Here is a 19,959-nt window from a genome sequence, read left to right as displayed (position 1 = left end):
CAGAGCACTTATTACAACTTTCACTCGGAAGAGCCAGACTTTACGTAACACAAGCAAGTAAGAAGAGGTGACAGGTAGGTCTCGGTGCCGATGGGTGACACCTAGCCAACATGCACTCGAACTGTAAGAGGAAAAAAAGAAAAAGGAAAGAGGAGCCCCGTTCACCTAACTGAGAGGCTACTGAATATCTGGAGACAAGAAAAAAAAAGAAATTTGAGAGCGGAACGTTATTGGCTCTGTACGAATGAAGACCCGGGGGGGCGGAGCTGTAACCCCCGCTGTAAAGCGCGCAGGGGGCTGCCGAGCCCGGGCGGGCAGCGCGCGCTGCCTGAATTGCGACGTCTTGATTTTTAGATATATAATGGATTTTTTCCTTCTAATTGCAGCGGAGCTGCAGCCCGGCGCCCCCTCCCGTCGCGGCGACAAGGGCGGCCCCGGCGCCGCACCGGCCCGTCCCCGTGGGCAAAAGACGGGGAATGGGGGCCATCCCCGCGCAGGCACCGCTGGGATTCGAACCCAGGATCTCCTGTTTACTAGACAGGCGCTTTAACCAACTAAGCCACGGCGCCGGGCGGTAAATGGCGGCTCCGCGCGGCCCCAATACAGCGGCCCGGCCGCCTTTGCGGTGCCCCGGCACCTCTGCCACTACCGCCGCCGCAACCCGGCCCCGCCCGGATCAGGCAGCGGGCTCAGTCCCGCTGTCAGCTCAGCTCCTGCCAAGGTTCCGACATGCAGCTGCAGCTCGGGGGGAGGGCGAAAAGCGCTTTGTGCTGCAGCTGTGAAGAGCCGGGAAAAGAAGGGCTGCGGCCACGGCTCTGCCAGACCTCCTTCTCTGTGCGTGACTGTAAATTGCACGCACACGTTAGCATTTGTTTTGGCACAACACATGTAAAGACTGAAGGAATACACAATAAATGTCAGCATTTCAAAAAAATATTTAGGCAAGATTGCTTGGGGTTAGGCTCCAGTCCTGCCTTATCCCTCAGTGTCTCGATTGCCCAAGGCTCACAGCAGAAGATACCAAGGGAAAAATCAGGCCTCAGTTACATGCTGCAATCATCTACAATAATGAAAAAAATTAAACTACAAGATGCGTACGCACACACTGCTTATGTGCTTTACGATCTGTGCACACACGTAACACTAGAGTGCCTGACCAAACACACACATGTTCGTACGAGATAAATAATCAAAAAAAGTGATTTGGGTAGTTTTCTACAGAGCTAATTGGAATTCTTCACACAGAATTGATGCTGCCACCCATAAAATGCCTTCCCCCAGGGCCCCAGCCCTTTAGCCTGTTACCTGCATACAGGGCAGCAAACGAGGATGCGCCACACCAAGAAACGGATGGTGTTACCAAGCAGCAACGAGCCATGAACGCACACGGAGCCTGGCCCACAACCCAAGGTTATTGGGAAAGGATCATCTTCATGAATAAACCTGAGTACAGGCCTGGAGTGTAATCAGCATCTGCAAAGCATAGAGATTGCCTTGGCAATTTAACCAACATCTAAGGCATGTTTACAAACAAATTATAGATGTTATCCTTCAAATAACCCCTCCAGAAGGGCAGCCACACTGACTTGGTCTAAAAACAGTCTTATAACTGTCTCATCAGGTACGAACAGGGACTGAGTGAATTAGTCAAACTACAGGGGTACAAGAGCCAGAAAAAATGCAGACAAATCTCCATCTTATGAATTGTCTGTAATTATCACATTCTCTGCAAAACCTACACTGCATACAAATACGAGCCTACTGCTGCAGGTGAGATCAGTTCAGGGCTGAAGACAAGCTGACTCACATGCCACCTAAGCACTAAACAGGTGAAGGTAATGGATAGAAAACAGCAATAAGTAATAAAACTTACTGATTTTATTAAAACCAGAATGTAAGAATTAATTTTTCCTGTTTTTCTCATTTTGGGAAACAGAAAGAGGATTCATTCAAAAGAAAGTTTCCAACCTATTGGCATTACTAATGCAAAATGAGCCAAGCCTCTATAGAGCAACTGCTTTTTTTCCTGTTTCAGCAGAAAAAAATTGGAGTTTTGATTTTTCCAGCTGACAAGGGTAAAGAAAGAAACAAAGAACACATTCAATTCTAATATAACATCAATTATTCTAGGACTAATCTTTTCTAACATACAGAAATTAGTTCAGTATTACTAACTACATTAAAGCCAAATTAATTCAGCTATAAAACATGCATATTTTACGTGATCTATTTAAAAAAAAAAAAAACCAAAAAAACCATGAGGAGCATAGACACAGCATTTTCTCTTAGTCCCTGTAACAAAACAATAATATTTAATTAAGGAGTAAAGAGGGGAAAAGAATGCTGGAAAATAATACAATTTATCACCTAATACTTATTTAAAGCCATAAATCTGTACAAAACATACTATTCCCTGTTCTTCATTTAACCTTCGATTCAAGTGTAATTGTTGCTCCACAATTCACATAATTTAAACAAGGGAAAAAATCTACCTACTTAGATTTCTTTGTATTCCACAGCTTGACTGCATTCCAGGCTGTCACATGCCCAGTTCCAACTATTTTCCCCACTTTAAGTTCCTTTTAGAAAGAAATGTTGAAAAGGTTGAAAACACTATTTTTAGGAATAAGGCTTCCAAACATTTTGAAACACTTAATCTTTTATTAATTGACATTCTCACACATACTGAATAGATACAATCCTCTCAGGGCTGCTCCTAAGACAGGGTAGAAAAAAATACCATGGCTCCTTGCTGGAGGGAGCCTTTATTACACAGAACTAATTTGTGCTGCATCATGTCAGACATGAACCACAACTTACTCTCAATGCGTGAAAGCTCCTTTACAAAATTTTTGTAAGGGGTATGGCAACAAGTTAGAAAAAAGTTCACGGTCTTACTCAAAAACCTTTCTGATGTCCACTCACAGCAAAGTTTCTTTGCTTGCCATAGTAAAGAAGAATGGTTTATCTAAAGAACGGAAGGATATCTGTCAATAGTTTACATACCCACATATTTCTTTTTGTAAATTGAACTTGGAACCAGTGTATTCATTTAAAATTGCTTAAAATTTCCCAATGGACAAGTAAGTAATTTTATTCTCTAGTACCATGCAGCATAAATAAGATTTCTACACTCCTGGGGATTTTAGTCTTTACCTGATACTTCACAGCTATTTAATAGATTAGTACAATGTACTTTATTATTCTTCATACAGAATACTACGGCAGAGCAAGGTTAGAGTGAAGTCTTAGCTTTATATGTGTATTACATAAAGATGCACAGACACTCCATTTATACTTAAATGTGTTAACATCCCAAGACTGCCTGATTAATTTAAAGATCAGGAGAAACAGAAGGTGGCAATGGCAAAATTTTTCTCACTGGAGAAGACAGACGACAGAATACACACTTGGATATCATTTCAGAGTTGCTACACTGCAGGCGTAAAAAAGGTTTTTCACATTCTTCACACTGGTGTAAATACAACAAAAATGGCATTTCAGTTAATCATCTGTGACAGATCTGTATTATTTCACGCATGACGGTACAGCTCCATATACACACATACATCCAGGCTTGATTTTTGGGATGCGCTGAGTTCGTATAGCTGTCAAACTTGACATAGATAGTGCTGCTCAAAATTCATTCCTGTGATGAATGGTTTGGAGGTTTTTTCTTGAATAAAATGGTATTTTATGTGAACTCTGATTTTTTTTTTTTCCAACTAATAGAGTACCATACTTAACTTTTTGGTGACTTGATGGGTATCCAGCTTTTAGCTGTTCTGTCTTGGTGATAACCACTAGGTGGTTTGGGGCTTTGTTTACTATGTTTTTACCTGACCATTATCTGACTAAAGGTGAAATGTAGAAAGAAAAATAAAAAAATAAAGGAAATTTTATACATAATAATTTTAGACGAAATATTAACCCACTGTAGTCAGTACAAAGAAGTTTTTCTGCTGACTACACACATACTCATGAAGTTTAATCCACTTTTATCAGAGTCAACGTAACATTGATTCCCAATTCACTACTTGTGAAACTATTTACAAAAAATTTGAGACATTTTTCTAATTGTTTGGTACACTTTAAGTCTTGCTAAAATGCACCAAAAAATCCTTTCCTGTACCAGTTTTAACCAGATTCTCAAATTTCTATTAATTGATACTTTTAGGAATGTACACATTTTCACTGCTGGCACATTTATAAAACTTATTTAAAAGCTTAAAAAGCTGCACATTGCTTTTGAACACCTGCTATTCAACAAGAAAGTCTGATAAAAATATTATAGAAAGAATACAAGAAGTTAGTTCTTTTTCATGCAGTTTCAGATAATAGTTATTGACAAGTAGAAAAACATACACAAGATCTTGCAAATCCACTACCAAAACCAATTGAGGGACTGTAATATAAAGCACGTTTCAACAGCATTAAGCTTGTTAATGTTCTTCTTTCTTAACATCTATTTATAATTCACATTTTAGAAGCCAGAATACATACAGTCTCAGCTTTAAAAAGACACTCCTCAGAATTCATATAAGCTGATTTACGTCCAGGAGCAGATGAATTTTACCTGCCTTGGTTTAGTAATACTCCTGTATAAGCGGCCAATTACTCTGCAGAAGCATCAGGTGTAGAAAACCAAAATATGGGTTTTTTTTAAAGTACACATACTGGCTTTGTTTTCTAAAAACAGAAATGCACCTGTATGTGAAAACTGGTGTCCTTACCAAAATCAATTTAAAAAAGAACTGTTATTACTACACCCCACTCCCAAAAAAGGATTTGACAATCTTTGCAAATAGAGAACAAAACACAATCAATTTGTGTTTTCAGCCTAGAAAGCTTTCCTTTAACATTCAAATTTTCTTTCTGTATTAAGTATGAGGTGTTAAAAAAACAAAGTGATAGAACCTGAGCAATTTTTGAGCCTCTTGCTTTTCTGCTTTCTATCACTGAAGGAATATGATCCATTTTTTCAATATTCCACAACCTCAAAGTAGAATCCTAAGAAAAAGATGGAATAATTTTCATGTATTTGCATATCACAAAAAAGTTATTTACATCATTTCCATAAGGATGAAATCTCATCAGATGAACCCTCTCAATATGAGAGATAAATTCTCTCACATTTAAATATCATGTCTTTGGAAACAATCTTTAGCAATCTTAAAACTGCCTGCACATTTTAAAATAAACAAAAATAAACATATTTATCAAATTCTCTTAAAGATTTTCTGTAATTACTTGAGGTAAATACTGATTACAATGTAGCACTTTTATGAATAACTTCACCATTGTTAAATTTCATCCAAAAAAAGCCGAAAACAAGGGATGAAATCTTCGCATCCATTTATAAGTTAGCTCCTGAAACCACATCAGGAATTAGTGATTACCTTTGAGGCTGAAAGAATCTGTTTCTTGTTTCCGCTGATCGCAACATCTGTCACCCAGTCCCAATGACCCTACAATAAAGGTAAAAAAATTTAACTACAACACAAGGAAAACAACTTTTTTTATTATTATAATAAGAGAAACTATTTGTACCATAAATCCATCTTGAAATGCAGTGAGAAAATTCTTATCTAGACTGCCTCATGTCCAGTCAAGAAAAACGTTGTTATGAAGTTCATACATATACCTGAAAACAGTGGCTGTTACATTCTCTGGTAACCAGACCACCAGTTGTAGCACTCAGATGAATGACTGCTACACAGTTACCATGGGTTTAAGCTCCATTTAAGCATAAGTCTTTTCTATCTTTTCAACAGTTTAATAAAGAACTGTGAAGAGAGAGTTGACTTCTAATACTCATTACCTAAAAAAATCTTGAGGCTGTTTATCATGTGATGATGGAGGGAAGAGCTGTGGGAACAGACAGCAGCTTTCCCCCATTTAAGGGAAGGAAACCAATCCTGAAAGCAGGCCAAGTCAAGCAGCTGTATCGGATATCCTTGTTCTGACAACAGCAGCACAGCTGATTTGAAGTTAACAGCATTGAGTTGGCATAAGAATAGAAACAGGTTAAAATCTAAAATGAATTATTGATTGCAGCTAGAGAGGTTATTCAAACATGAATGGTATTAACAGATAAAATTCCTACAGTTTAGGAAGGCACAGTGTCATTTTGATAGATAAATGCCACATCTGAGAAATAAAATAAAAAGATGAACATATATTTTTCCAGCACAGAGTAGTCATCAAACATGGTTTTTATAGCAGAATCTTTAAAACATGTATTTAAATTTAGTTATGAGCCCAGAATATAATTACACCAAGGCACAGATACTAAACTGGAATTCTCCATAGTTACAAAGATATTAGCATTTAAACAGATGCCTTCTTTTTTTATGGGAAACTGAGCTAGTTACAGTGATTGCTGTGAACTGGGAAATTTGCAGTAGCTGTATTATGTAAAGCACAAATGCTGGTGGAGAACGTGTACTATTACTGCTTAAAAGGTTTAATCAGTACAGTTCCAGTTCCGGAGGGTAGGTAAGCTTACATTTAAGGTAACAGGGGTGAGGCACAGGCTTATGAGCTCTCCTATATGAAGATGCTATCTTGAACGTGACAGCAGTTGAAAGCTGTTTTTAAGCGCAAGGTTTTGAAGGAAAGTGGTCTTTTCTGACATCTTCCAGGTGGGTTTCTTCATGAGTGTTTTAACTAAGCCTTGAATAGCGTATGCAGTAAGTTTAAAAAAAAAAGTCCATTAAAATAATATTTTCGTAAGATAGGAAAGAGCCAAGGTTGCAAATCTCAACTCTGACATTGCTTGACTTCTGTGAAATTAACATTTGCAAAACGCATCCACATAACTTTATGAATTCTGTTAATCACATTTTGGGTAGTATTACCATGGATATGGAAGAAAAGAGGAGGCCTAGCTCTAAGCAGGGATAGCTAAATACTGACTAGCTACTGACTAGCTACCTCATTTGCAGAATTGTCCACCCTACAAAGTACTGTAATATGGTGGACCATATCCTCGTCACTGTAAGCAGTAATGTAAACTGTGTAACCTAGGGACTGAGCTAAGCTTGACAAACTCAACACTGATATTTACATTTTTTTTTAATGCTTCCCTTTTAATGTACTGTTTTCTGTGGACATAAGCAAGCATGTAAACATACAGATACACAAGAGTGCGGCATTTCAAACTGAATATATGCACTATCCAGGCTCTTGTTACTTGCTGGAAGAAACTCTCTCTTAAAACATAGGTACAACTCCATTCAATAAAATCCTTAAATGAGCTTGTTCATAAACAGAGAAATGTAATAGCTTATTAACAACTGACTTGACAAAGGTAATATCTTTGTAGCTAATTGTGTAAGAATATACTGTTCTAGGAAATTAAAACACACAAATCCAGGATATATTCCTGCCTGTATCTTAGAAGGATGGGCAAGGGTTATTTGTCAGATAATGAAATATACAATGCTTTTAAACCAGCAACACATTTTACACCTTCTCATCTAACTGGTGACCAAATAAGAGCTCAGTACCTTTAAGCTTAGCTTTTTATCACCTGCCTCTATATCCCATACAGCTATAGTTTTGTCATATCCGCCAGAGACAACAAGTGATGCTGAAATATAAAATCAGAATATTATATTTTATCTTTGCTTTGTCATACAGACTAATAAAAGAGGCGTTTTCTAACAGTGAGTCAGACTTTATAGAAAAATTTAAATCATGAGCTATTAGTCATGCCTTAACAAGATAGTAGAAGTTCCTTTTGGCTACTTGTTGTTAATGTTCTTAATTTTATAAATATTAATACATAAATTCAGCAGACACACAACTGAGTGGAAAAAACATACATGAGAATTTTGTTGACTTAGAAAATTAAGGAGCTACCTTGTTTAAAAATTAAAATATAGAGAATACTTTCAGAATTGTTAGGTCAACTGTGACTAAAAACAAAAAAGTAGAGTTTAGTGTAGTAAGCATGCTTTCAGATTCTCATATTCACAGGCCTATCTGCATTTGCATGTCTTCAAGCCACAGGTACGTTCTTCCTCACAGAGTTGCTACTTATTTATTTGGGTTGCCTAACTCAGAAGGCACTGTATGACTGCAAATTAACCCACTGTCAGCAGTTCAGGAGTCACCTTTCCTGGAGTATTCAGGTGTGAAGTTCCAGAAGGAAATAGCCAATTAGAGCACAAGGTACAGAAATTCGTATTAGTCCATCCCAGTGAAGAGAAGAGGCTGTTTCAGGGCAGTAGCAGTTTGCAGTAACACTGATTTCATGTTGTGGAGGGACTGGCAGTTGTCTATGATCTAGTGAAAGTAATGGAACTAGGGCAGTAAGAAATAGCTCCCCACTACCTCCACTCAAATACAGGTAAACAGGGGAGTCTGTTTCTTCCTCCTATTCATCCAAGCATCAAGGGGACGTCAAGTTCCAGGTGCCAAATTGTCTTGCTGTAACTCATAAATATCATCTACTCTGGACATGGTAGTCTATGGTACTCATCAGTGTAGTTGAGAACATCCATTAAGTTTTTCAGAAGTACATTACTAGCATATATTGTTTGGGCTGTGAAGTAACATTACTTTTGGGGGTACTAACAAAGACATTCACATTTTCCTAATTATTACAGATCAGTACAATAATTACTGAATATATTTTTTCAACTAACTAACGTTAGGAGAATATTCGCAAAGTACTAAGTTCATCTTCTAACATAGTATTGCGTTTTTACTCCATTATGATCTTTTTATTATACCTCTTGATGGGTATATCAATTAAGCACTGTTCCAGTTGCCTGGTTAAGACAGAACACAGACCATCAACTTCAATTTACTTATTTACATGGACATAATTTTCTCATAATTAAACATGTTACCTTGGAAATGATGAATTAATTACCTACATGATTAAAGCGGTCACTCATGGTTCATCTGAGATGAACATTGAGATACATCATGCACGAGTATTAAGATAACTCACCATCTTGGCTAAAAAGGCAGGAACTAACAGAACCTTCATGTCCTTGGTTCAAGGAAACGGGTTCATGACACCGAAATTCTCTTGTCTTTATGTCCCATATTTTTAAGCTTTTGTCCCAGGATGCTGTGCACAAGTAATGACCATCAGAGGTAAAGCAGCAATCTGAGATAGCATTGCTGTGTCCCCTGAAACACAGATGAAAAACACAGGAAGAGTGAGGCTCTTAAAGAGCCTCCTGCAACACTGAGCACCCTGCCTCCATCCAATAAAGCACCATAAGCATATTCTAAACTTTAACCATATGAATAGTTCTGTAAAGTCTCTGGAGCTGCTTACAACCTCACAGCCAGCACAGGCTTAAAAAAAAAAAAAAAAGGATTAGGTTATTTTGCAGGATTGAACCCTAGCTGGTAAGTGACAAGTGACCAACTATTTATTTTGTTGACTGCAGCTTAACAAGAAATTGTTTAGCAGCTACAACACAACCACATTTTACTAAAGGTAAGTTACCAAAAAAAGCCACCATTAAATAAATAGCATGCATCTATCTCTACATGTAAATTTCAACTCAAACACTCAGAGGAAAAAGATTAAACAATTCTAGATTAAAGTCTAATTTTGGAATCAGAAAAGAAATCTGGACATTCCAGAACTGTGTAAGGACTCTAGTGCTTCCTGAAGTCTACAGTGGGGAAGGGATTATGAGCATCTCTTACAGGAAACAATGCTGTAGTCACTGTAATTTAAAAGAAACATTACAATGTTGCAGATTGAATTTCCCATCCAAACTAATTTCTAATCCCTCAAAGACAATTTTATTACAGTGTTTAAAGGCAGACTCTCTCTCTGATTACTGTTTTAAGAATTCAAAGCTAAATTGGTTGAGTTTATTTAAAGCCTTTGATATTTTTAATGGTTGATTTGACATGTCTATTATTGCATACTCCCTTCTTAAAGTAGTAACAATACCCTAAATTGACATAATATTTTTACTGTATTACTGACTTGAGTGAGAGATGCAGGAGTTTAGCATGTGAAGGCTCAGACCATCATACCAAGAAAGGCTTCTGGCACTGCGCATGACCTTCTCCAAAAGCATGTAAGGGAAAAATGATCTGGAAAAACAACCTCTGTACTCAAGAGAGTGGCCATAATTGGTTCACTGTAAAAATGAAAGTACATATTGACCTGGGGTCCACAGCATCTGTCCTGAATCCAGTCCTATTTCATACTTCCGTTAACAATGTAGATAAAGAGATAAAGAGTACAGATACAAAATGAAGCCAAAGAGGGTCTGCAGTTATACGAGGGAGAAGACTAAAATTCAAAATTATCTTCACAAATTGAAGAAATTATCAAGAAAATAAAAGGGTTGTAACAGACTCTATAGGAAACAATGCTGTCATCACTGCAGTTTGTAGGAGTCTTACAGTGTTTAATCAATTATTTAATATGCGAGCTGCCTGATCAGGTCAATTTTGTCAAGTCTGACATTCTGTAGTAACATACAAATAATCAACTGCACAGATAAGGGGTGGGAACAATGGACTATATCACAGTTCTGCAAAAAAAGGATGCAACAAATCCTGACTCTTCTTCACCATCATGCTGTCAAAAAAAGAGTAAATCTTATCCCAGGATGTATGAACAGAGGCACATCCACAGAGAAGCATGTAATAATAATTAATTTCTGTTTTTTTCCAGTTAGAGGGAATACTGTTTACATTATGGGGCCATATAATTCAAGAAAAATGTGGGCCAATTGGAAAGACCTCAGAGATCAACAAGAATGATCAGTAAAATAGGAAATAATAATTAAATATTAAATTAATAAGGATAGTTTAATTTACCGAAAAGATGACTTGGCAGATATAATAGCAGTTCTTCGATATATATAAAAATGTAGAAGAAAACAAGGGAATAATCTGATCTCCATGGCTGAAGTGGCTCTAAACAGAAACATGTGAGCTTAAGCTGCAGCCAGAATAGTCCACCTTAGGAAAATCTTTCTAATCATTAACACAGTGAGGCAACGGAACAGAATGTTTGGAAGTCTGTGAGGTCTTCACTGGAGCTCATTAGGAGCAGAGTGGATCATCCTGTGGCTGCTCTGAAGCCCACGAATTTTATGAAGGGCTAAGGTGATCTGGCAGTGCAAAACCTAATTATCACAAAATATTCTGTAAGAACTCATGATTAATTATCAATTCCCAACGTCTAGATAAATTTTCTCCTTTTCCTCTGTATTATTTTTGCTTCACTCCATAATAGTTTTAAAGACTTCACTATTCTAAGTAATATTTTAATCTCATTTCTCAATGATTATATATTTTTTCTGGATTAGTATAAATTAGAACAACAAGTTTACACTGCAATACCATATTGCATATGCTATCTTCTGCCTCCATATACACCCAAGAACCTCGAAGCTCTAAAAAAACAGCACTAGAAATACTTACAGTCATCAAAATACAATATTTCAATTATTTACAGCAGGAAGCTTGAGTGGTCCATTTTATTCACAGTTTCTATGTATGTCATTTGCTTGCGTTATTACTTTATTTAGTTCAACAATTATTGTTCATTTTCTCTAGTACAAATCTTAGCATAAAACTCACTGATAATTATGAAAGATGCAAATAATGCTATGGATAATTAACTATAGCATTGTTTCTTACTCATTAATTGTAATTGAGGTGGATCGTGTTATCATATCCCATAGCTTTATGGTCTTATCGTATGATACGGAAGTCACTCTTTGGTTATCAGGGTCAAAACAACATCTTGTGATTGTACTTTTGTGATGACCTATACAAAAAACATCAAGTGAGACTATTAGTTATTATGAAAAATTACATCTGGATCTCAGAACACAGGTCTGAAAGGCAGAACTACCCATAGCATCTATGCATCAGTCTATTTCCAAAATACTGTAATTTCAAAATTGCTATTTCACTGGCTAGGACACCTCCTCACCTACCTCTCAGTGAAAGAGAGGCCTCATAGTTGCTGCAGGTAGTATGAAATACGAACCTGTACCAAGGCACTCAACGTACCACAGTTAACGTAAATTTACATGCTGCCCTGTAGTAACTTACTTCTCTGCTCCATTCCTAAAAATAAGTCCAGAAGCGTGGCCCCCTAATGCCAATGACAGTTAACTGCTGAGACTCTTAGGGAGCACTTAAGCAGGTAATTATACTTTAAGAATGCAACTAGTGCCATTAAAATAATGTAAACAAAATATGCCCCGATAGCGTCACCTAACAGAGCTCTAATAAAGGTATTATGATCCATTTCTTGCACTTTTTATTTTTAAATCCAAATGATTTTACCATCAGGCTCTGATTCACAGGGGCACGTTAACCAGATGCTAATTTAACATTTGTAAGACTGTTCATATATTTTGAAGCTGATTCTGCAGGAATGGCAAACTCCCTGACCTGCAGTCCTGAGTGGAAGCCTCATGGGACTAAGGTCTCACTAGTGAAATTACCTTCAAAGAGAAATTATCCTTCGAAAAAGAATCACTGTTGGTCTAATTTTGGCCCATTATCTCCTTTTTATAAACCTGTTCTGAGAAGTACTGGGTTTAATGTCTTACAGGTAGGTTTCTTTTGCCTTTCTCAAGTAAGGATATTTCAACTGAACTGAATTAATCTATTTTCTCAAATTTTTTTGTAAGAAATAAAAAAAAATTCAAGAGATCCATAAACAAGATGAAAAAGTCGTAAGTCTTACCTTGGATATGTGCCACCACTGTTGCACTTATTGCATCAAAAACATATATGGTATTTTCTTTGTCTGAACCCGATACCACATATCTACCATCACGAGAAATATTACATGAAGTTACAATGCCTTCATGTTCTACTGTCCACTAAAGAGAAAATAAAAGGTTTTAGAAACATGCTTGAGGGTTACAGAGAGTTTTACAGCAGACTTTCTATAATCTGTAAGCAGATTCAGAAAGAAAGCTTTTGATACTACTTTGTTTTGGTAAAAGCTGATAGATGTCTTCATATCCAATTTTTCTATTTTTGCATTAGCAATAGACAAGGCAACCCTGTTCAAATCCTAAAGTGTTAATTTAGTCAATCATAAATGTATCTTCTGAGACAGGTTATTATTATCATACCCATTTGTATCTGAAATAACTGAGACACATTAATCAAGAGACTTACCCAAGATCAAGCAATTATCAGTACCAAAACTACGACTAAAAATCAAGCCTACCTACCCTAACTGTATTGTATTGTGCAAAGAATGCTGTGTTTTCTTATTTATCAATAACAAAGCAATAAATCTGAATTTTACAGTTGTACCTTCTGCAAGATGCATTCAAAAGGATACATACAAGTATTTTTCCTGTTTCCATATCCCAAGCCTTGACAGTGTTATCATACGATGATGTTACCACTCTAAAAATGATGTTAATGAAAACAGCAATCAATGTTTTCACTTAAAAGAAGGTATTTAAAAAATAAATGAGAACATTTAATTCTGACCATGATTTGACATCCTCACACCCACTAATTTAAAATAGATTTTTAAAGGCTACAGCAAAAATTATTGCGTAGCTTAGTTGAAAAAAGAATTATTTCTATTTCAGATAGAAACTAATAATAAAAATGTCATGTATGTAATTTTCAGTGCAAGCAGTCAACTCAGTTTCGTTTCATCCATTACAAGATATTTTATTATTTCTAACATTAGAATAATTTTAAAGCCATTATGATGTCTTTTCTTTAATGAACGTGAAGTGTTCTTGTCAGTAGGGGTTTTTTTGATTTTCAGTGGTTATGTTGCTGGGTAACCCTCTACCACAAATGCTGCTCTGCACAAACACAAAGCCACATTAGACAACAAAGCTATTCAATAAAGTTTACTAAAACTGGCAGTTTTCTATTAAATAGGAGGTAAAAAATTCTTCCCTCACACAGTTTTATTAAAATATTCCCAAATATCTGAAGTAATATTTATATTGAAAGTCACTGAATGGGACAAATATTTTAGTACCATTGTGGCTTTTTATTTTGATAAAGTTAATAAACTGTCACTTTTATACATTTTCCCCAAGAAACTCGCTACATTAACATTCTAACAACTAGAAATACAATTACATTATTAAAATCTTCTCATTTTTCCGTATGTGTATACTTCCCGCAACTAACACAGTATCTGCTCCTAAACAGAAATATGTAATGCAAAAGACCACATGAAGTTTATGAACTGCTAGCATTTTTGATTGGAAAGTGATTTCCAGGGCTATACACAATGGCATTTTACTTGCTGTTTAGCAATTTTCAAAAATATACACAATTGCAAAAGGCAGTGTAGCATATGTACTATTCAGTGATCAAAAAATTGATCAGTCAACTTTACAATCTGATAAAAACTGATTTAAACTATGACTTAATGGTAAAATATGCCAGAAATAGTACCCTGGAGGCACTGCATGACCTACTTAACCAAATGTTAATATATGCTGCAGTTGTTTTAATTATTATGTCCACAGATTGACACTGGATTAAGATTCATTTCTTCTTTAATTGACAAGACAGGCTTAATGGAAAGGCTATAGAATATTAATAAACAATACAGACAGAACAGAACTTTTATGAAGGTATAAATCTCACTGAAAGATGAACCCCTGAACCTTGGCTAATTCAATGTTGTTCTTTTATACAAGTATTACATATTTACATACCCCTTTCAGAACATACAGCAAAGATAGACTTCCAGCCCCACATAACTCAGAAAACAGAATTAGACAAGTCCTTTCCCCTAAAAGAGGCCATAATCTATCAGACTATTCCAACATGCTTTTAAGACAATAAAAAAATTCCTGTTTAATTCAGCCAACATCATATGCAAAACAGAAAATATTTAAGAGCTCCTGTACAAATTGTAGGTGAGAACAAGGTGAGATTTATGGCAGTTCATGTGGATGAAGGAGTCTGGCAGTAAACAGTCTGCTAGCAGAGTATGGACAGCATAAATGAAAGTGCAAAGATGGAGAGAAGTAGGAGGAGTGTATGGAGGAAGGGAGATCTAAGACAAAATTATTACAGAGTGACTGATCATGGAGCACAAAAGTAAGCAAAAGAAGTTATACTCTGATGTACTACAAGTTAGGAATCCATAGGAAGGACTGAAAAAGTAACTTATTTGTTGAAAATTTTGTACTAAGCATTTCCACATGCACTGAAATTGAACCTTGAAATCACAAAAACCATCACTTTTTTTTTTTAATAAATTAACATAGAAAACAGTCACCTTCTGTCATCAGGAGACAAGTTGCACTCAGAAATTGGGGCGGTGTGTTCTTCTTCAAAAACTTGAATAGGAAAACCTTTCTCAACATCCTTGAATAAATCCAAATGAGTTTGATTAGGAACTGCTTTGCTAAATTGTAAAAAAATACAAAGCATCACAAAATAAGGGAAAGCAAAACTTGTGAAATCAGTAAAGTTAGTCTTACTTTAGTTACTCTTACAGTCTCAGACTTTCTTCTTTTCATTTCAAGGCTGACTGAAACAGAGTTCTTCATCTATTGCACCCAGACGTCTAATTTATCTCCTTCCCGTTGCAATAGTTTTCACCAGAAATTTGTTGAAAAGTTCTCCTTAGACTCTCACATTCATGTCTATACCTAAATCCTGGCAAGTCTTTCTTCATAAACTAATATATTGCTTTCCATTTTCATTCACATAGTTAAAACTCACACTGTCAAGGCCTGCCATCCCTGTATCAATTATTGCAACATCATTTTCTTCACAAATGCAGTCTCTCCTGCTTGTGTCCATGTGCAATGCTCTTCCACAGATTTCCCTTTACTGTCTGTATTATGTCATTCCCTCTGTGTTCCTTCATTGATTCCCCATTCTCAGTCACAAATACAAGCCTCTTGTCTTCAAATACAAAGCTCTTTGTCATTTATCCCCAGACTTCATCTCCCTTCTGTCCTATCTTTGATGCCAGCCTTTGTCACTCAGTTGTTACATTTCATGAGTTCCCCTTTGCTGTCCTTCATGTTTTGAAGGAGTCACCTATAAATAACTGGAAATCTCTCTCATAATACAAAATCCCACTTACATGTCTGTTTTGTGATTCCTACAACAGCAATCAACAGACTGCTGAAGTGCTGAGATAATGACCCATACTGTATTACTGGTTCATTTATCATAAAATCATTAAGTTGGAAAAGACCTTTAAGATCATCGAGTCCAACTGTAAACCTAACACTGCCAAGACCACCACTAAACCATGCTCCTAAGCATCACATCTACACGTCTTTTAAATACCAGCAGGGATGGTGACTCAACCACTTCCCTGGGCAGCCTGTTCCAATGCTTGACAACCCTTTCAGTGAAGAAATTTTTCCTAATATCCAATCTAAACCTCCCCTGGTGCAACCTGAGGCTGTTCTATTTCTCCATCATCTTCTATCTACTTAGTCTGTTAGGCAGAGGGTTTTAAGTGATTCCAGGAAGAGACTCTTTTTGTCATATGTGTATAATGTTCAAAGCATAGTGCAATCCTAACCCATGAGTAAAGCCTTGAAGTTCTTTAGTAATACAAATAAAAATATGAATCAAGTTTTACAAATGGATCACAGTGCCTCACTGTAAACATCAAAACAAAAAACCCCCAGGAGGACTGCTGACATGTAGAGTAACTCACAGATCAAAGTATCACAGGATCAGTCATCATACCTTCATCTAGGTAAATAATCTTCTATTTCCATGATTAACCCAATTATTTTCAATTAGATTTTTGTTTGCATAAGTACCAAGAGGTTTCAGAATCAGTCTGGAAGCAGGCAACAAACTCCCTTCATTGTATATGTGTTCTTTCATTTGACTTCAACATGAGAATAAAATCTTGCACCTCTGACTACTGCTCCCCTTTTTAACATCAACTGTGAAGCCTCAGATCTATAGCTGCTTTCTTACAAGGACTTTCACTTGAAGGAGCTATCCTGTTAACTTGGCAGCTCCCGATAACAGACAAAACTGGAGTGACAGTAAATTTATTTTACACTTTTTCACTTATTTTCTGAATGTGTGTCAATGCACTACAGGCCTAACAGCTGACACTAGAATCATTAGGAATGTCTCTAAGACCGAAGGAAAAAGTAAATAGATCAAAGTTACTATATGTTCCTGTTCTATTTTTCTGAGTCAAAAAAGCCTTGCAGTCACAACTGCCCTTCTAGACTTATCTAGTCTTTGTCTGCTGTGCGCCCTATTAATCTTTGTTTTCCAAAAGATGTGTGGACTGCCAGCGAGATACTGTCTATTCTCAAGAAGAACTTCAAATGCTTTCTCAGTACACTCAATCATTTGATATCTACTCTTTCAAAGCAAAAAAAGAAAAAAAGGAAAAAAAAAAAGAGAACTCCAAAGAGAAATTGTCAGGGTTGGCCTAGCCCATGTGACCAAGTGCTCCATACTCTCCTGAATTCTAATTGCTTCAGCTGTTCCTGCAGAGAAGGAAATTAGGCTTGTCCAGACAAAATTAATCTTATCAAAATAAATGAACATAATCTCGCCTATACATTGCTATCCAGTATCACAATACTCAGGCAAATACTTTGAGAGAGATTCTGAAAAATAAGTATCGCTCAACAAGTGTTGAGAAGTCTTTCTTAGATAAAAATTATAAAGATAAAATTTCTTAGACAGATTAATCCTTCCACACTTCAGGTAAGTGGCACACTGTAGCCTTTCCAGCAAAAAAGAACATTCATGGATCTACTGTGCTTAAGAAAATTAATGGATTATCTTCTTATTTTTGGGTCTTGATTTCAGTTTACTTACATGTAAGACAGCTGAATAACATTCCACTACAGATAGAAAAACACAAGCTCCAGTTTTGAGTTCAGACAAAGCAGGGAAGTTTGGAACTGTCACTCTGAGAGTTATTAAACTGTAGATGTCATGACTAACACACTGAGATACATGTTTATTTACTTTGGAACTAATCATTGAAAGACGGGACTTTTTTCATTCTAGACTTCCTGATTTCTTGGATCTAGCCATCCACAGCTCTTGGGTAACATAATGGTGCTAACCTGAAAATTGCCTGGACTTTTTACACTTTTGGGGTTCTTGGTTTTTTTCAGTACATTTGAAAAAAGGTTTGGATTATGGTAGAAACTGCATTGGCAGGAAGTCAACACTATAGATCCTTTATAAAACTACTTCATCTGTATTCATATCATATTAAGGCATTACTATAACTCATCACCAATTCTTGAATCAAGTCATGACTGTTTAATATATGCCAGATCTCAATGCCTGCAATCTATTTAGCACAGCTACACTGTCATTTGCCTGCATAAAATTCAAGGGCTTACATAACTGTATATCTCCAAGCTATCTTTTAGACTGAATTTAGATTCGATCACCCAGAACCTGTACAATTCCCCAGTTCAGATCTCGCTGTTGCCCTGCCCAGGGTGGCTGAAATTTTAGGGAAACCCCAGCTAACTACACAAAACTTGGAAGAGCAAGAAAATAAAGGGTGCAAATCAAGATTTAAATAAAAGGAAAAAGCAAGCGACAAGTATGAAAAGACCATGGCCATGCTAACAACAACTGTGTGACCCCTAACTTCTATGTCTCCTCCACAAACAGCCATATACCTAAAGTCAGAAAAAGGGACTTCCACCAGGAGAAAAAGAGTAAGCTTTGTGCATCAACTTACCATTTAAAAATAATAATAAGCTAGAGCTCTGATTCAGTGTATGCTACATATGCTTACAAGGGTCACCTTTTAATATCAAAGAATATATTCCCAGTATGAAATAGGAGTTTTACTATTTATCTGTGACTGCAAAAACATTTACAGTTGCTATTTTTAAACTTCAATATAATATCTTCAGAAGGCTCCTTGATGATTCAATCTTCTTGCCTGTATAACATTCATTGTTTCATTTCAGCTTTAAAATTTTTTAGTTTGTTGTTGTTGCATTCATAACATACCCAGAGCTTCACTGTCCTATCATAAGAGCATGAAAGTATTTTTGTGTCTTCAAAGCAAAAATGGCAGGAGCTCACAGTATCACTGTGTCCTCTCAGAATTTTAAATTGGATCTGTAAAGGAACAGAGCAAAGTTTAGGAGTATTTTTCCTTGAAATTATTTTTTACGGCTTAGTCCACGAGGGGGAGTATGAAAGCAAGAACCAGAAGAGAATAAAAAAGATTCTAAGTTCCACTTGTCTGGGAAGAGCTCACATCCTCTCCTTGGCACCAGCTTGGAGCGGATTTACCAAATCTTCTGGAGAAAGAAAGGTTGACAGATGTGAATTTTATTTTTATTTTTCTGGAGGGGAAGGAGGTTTGGTTTGTTTTGGTTTGGTTTCCCAATTCTTCATCCTCTCATGAAAAGTAGTATTTACCTTTAAATCTCATTAAGTCTCCCTCGAGTCTTTCAAACACTTGTTTCCTTGATCCTGGCCCAAAGAGCAGCACATCCAGCTCTTAGGCCACACGTTTTAGCCAAGACCGTTACAGATTTTGTCAAAGGCGTTTTGAAAAGGCTTTTCTTCAGTCATTTATGAGTTTGCTCGTAACTGTCCAGCCTCTGCGTTTGTGTCAAAAAACAGCTGCCGCGAGCATTAACCACACATAAAGTGGCAGAGAGCTTTTCAACCCCCCCCCCCCCCGGCCTGCCCCCAGCCCTCCCCGCCCGCCAAGGCCGGGCCCTCCCTCCCCTCCCGACCCACCTGCGCCGTCGGCTCTTGGCCTGGGGAAGGCGGGGGCTCCGGCGGCGGCCCCTGTGCCAAGGGGTCCCCACGGCTGCTCCCCGCCGCCATCGGGCCCCGCGCGCTCCCTCAGGCGGCGGCGGCCGCCTCGCAGCGGGAGGGCGGCGCGCAGGGCCGGGCCCCACCGGCCGCCGCCGCGGAAGGGGCGCGGACGCGGGTTCGTTCTTACCGCGGCTGCGTTACTGCTCCCGCCGAAACACCTTTGAAGCTTTAACGGGA

General features: G+C 37.3%; 1 protein-coding gene and 1 non-coding gene across 2 annotated transcripts; both read right to left on the bottom strand.

The window, feature by feature from the left end:
• Nucleotides 1-495: 495 nt before the first annotated feature.
• On the bottom strand, nucleotides 496-569 carry TRNAT-AGU (transfer RNA threonine (anticodon AGU)). Its single transcript has one exon. It is a non-coding gene; the product is annotated as a tRNA-Thr (tRNA).
• A 2,765-nt stretch (nucleotides 570-3,334) lies between these two features.
• WDR88 (WD repeat domain 88) lies at nucleotides 3,335-19,791 on the bottom strand. Its single transcript, XM_059825117.1, has 11 exons — nucleotides 19,702-19,791; nucleotides 18,958-19,068; nucleotides 15,245-15,333; nucleotides 13,323-13,386; nucleotides 12,707-12,845; nucleotides 11,644-11,773; nucleotides 8,966-9,150; nucleotides 7,512-7,594; nucleotides 5,400-5,468; nucleotides 4,918-5,010; nucleotides 3,335-3,472 (listed from the first exon to the last, which is right to left on the bottom strand). Exons 1-11 carry the CDS (start codon nucleotides 19,789-19,791, stop codon nucleotides 3,335-3,337), a joined length of 1,191 nt encoding a protein of 396 aa, XP_059681100.1.
• Nucleotides 19,792-19,959: the final 168 nt, after the last annotated feature.

The sequence above is a fragment of the Gavia stellata genome, chromosome 15, assembly GCF_030936135.1.
Source record: "Gavia stellata isolate bGavSte3 chromosome 15, bGavSte3.hap2, whole genome shotgun sequence".
Classification (NCBI taxonomy): domain Eukaryota; kingdom Metazoa; phylum Chordata; class Aves; order Gaviiformes; family Gaviidae; genus Gavia; species Gavia stellata.
This window is presented reverse-complemented; position numbering and strand designations above follow the sequence as displayed.

What these genes read in the sequence shown, in the direction of transcription:
- WDR88 (XM_059825117.1), bottom strand. Translation starts at nt 19,791, where the DNA reads ATGGCGGCGGGGAGCAGCCGTGGGGACCCCTTGGCACAGGGGCCGCCG. An exon ending in ATAGGACAGTGAAGCTCTGG is followed by an intron (nt 15,334 to 18,957) that starts GTATGTTATGAA and finishes GATTTATTCAAG; the next exon opens with GATGTTGAGAAAGGTTTTCC. An exon ending in ACCTCAATTACAATTAATGA is followed by an intron (nt 9,151 to 11,643) that starts GTAAGAAACAAT and finishes TCTGTGTTTCAG; the next exon opens with GGGACACAGCAATGCTATCT.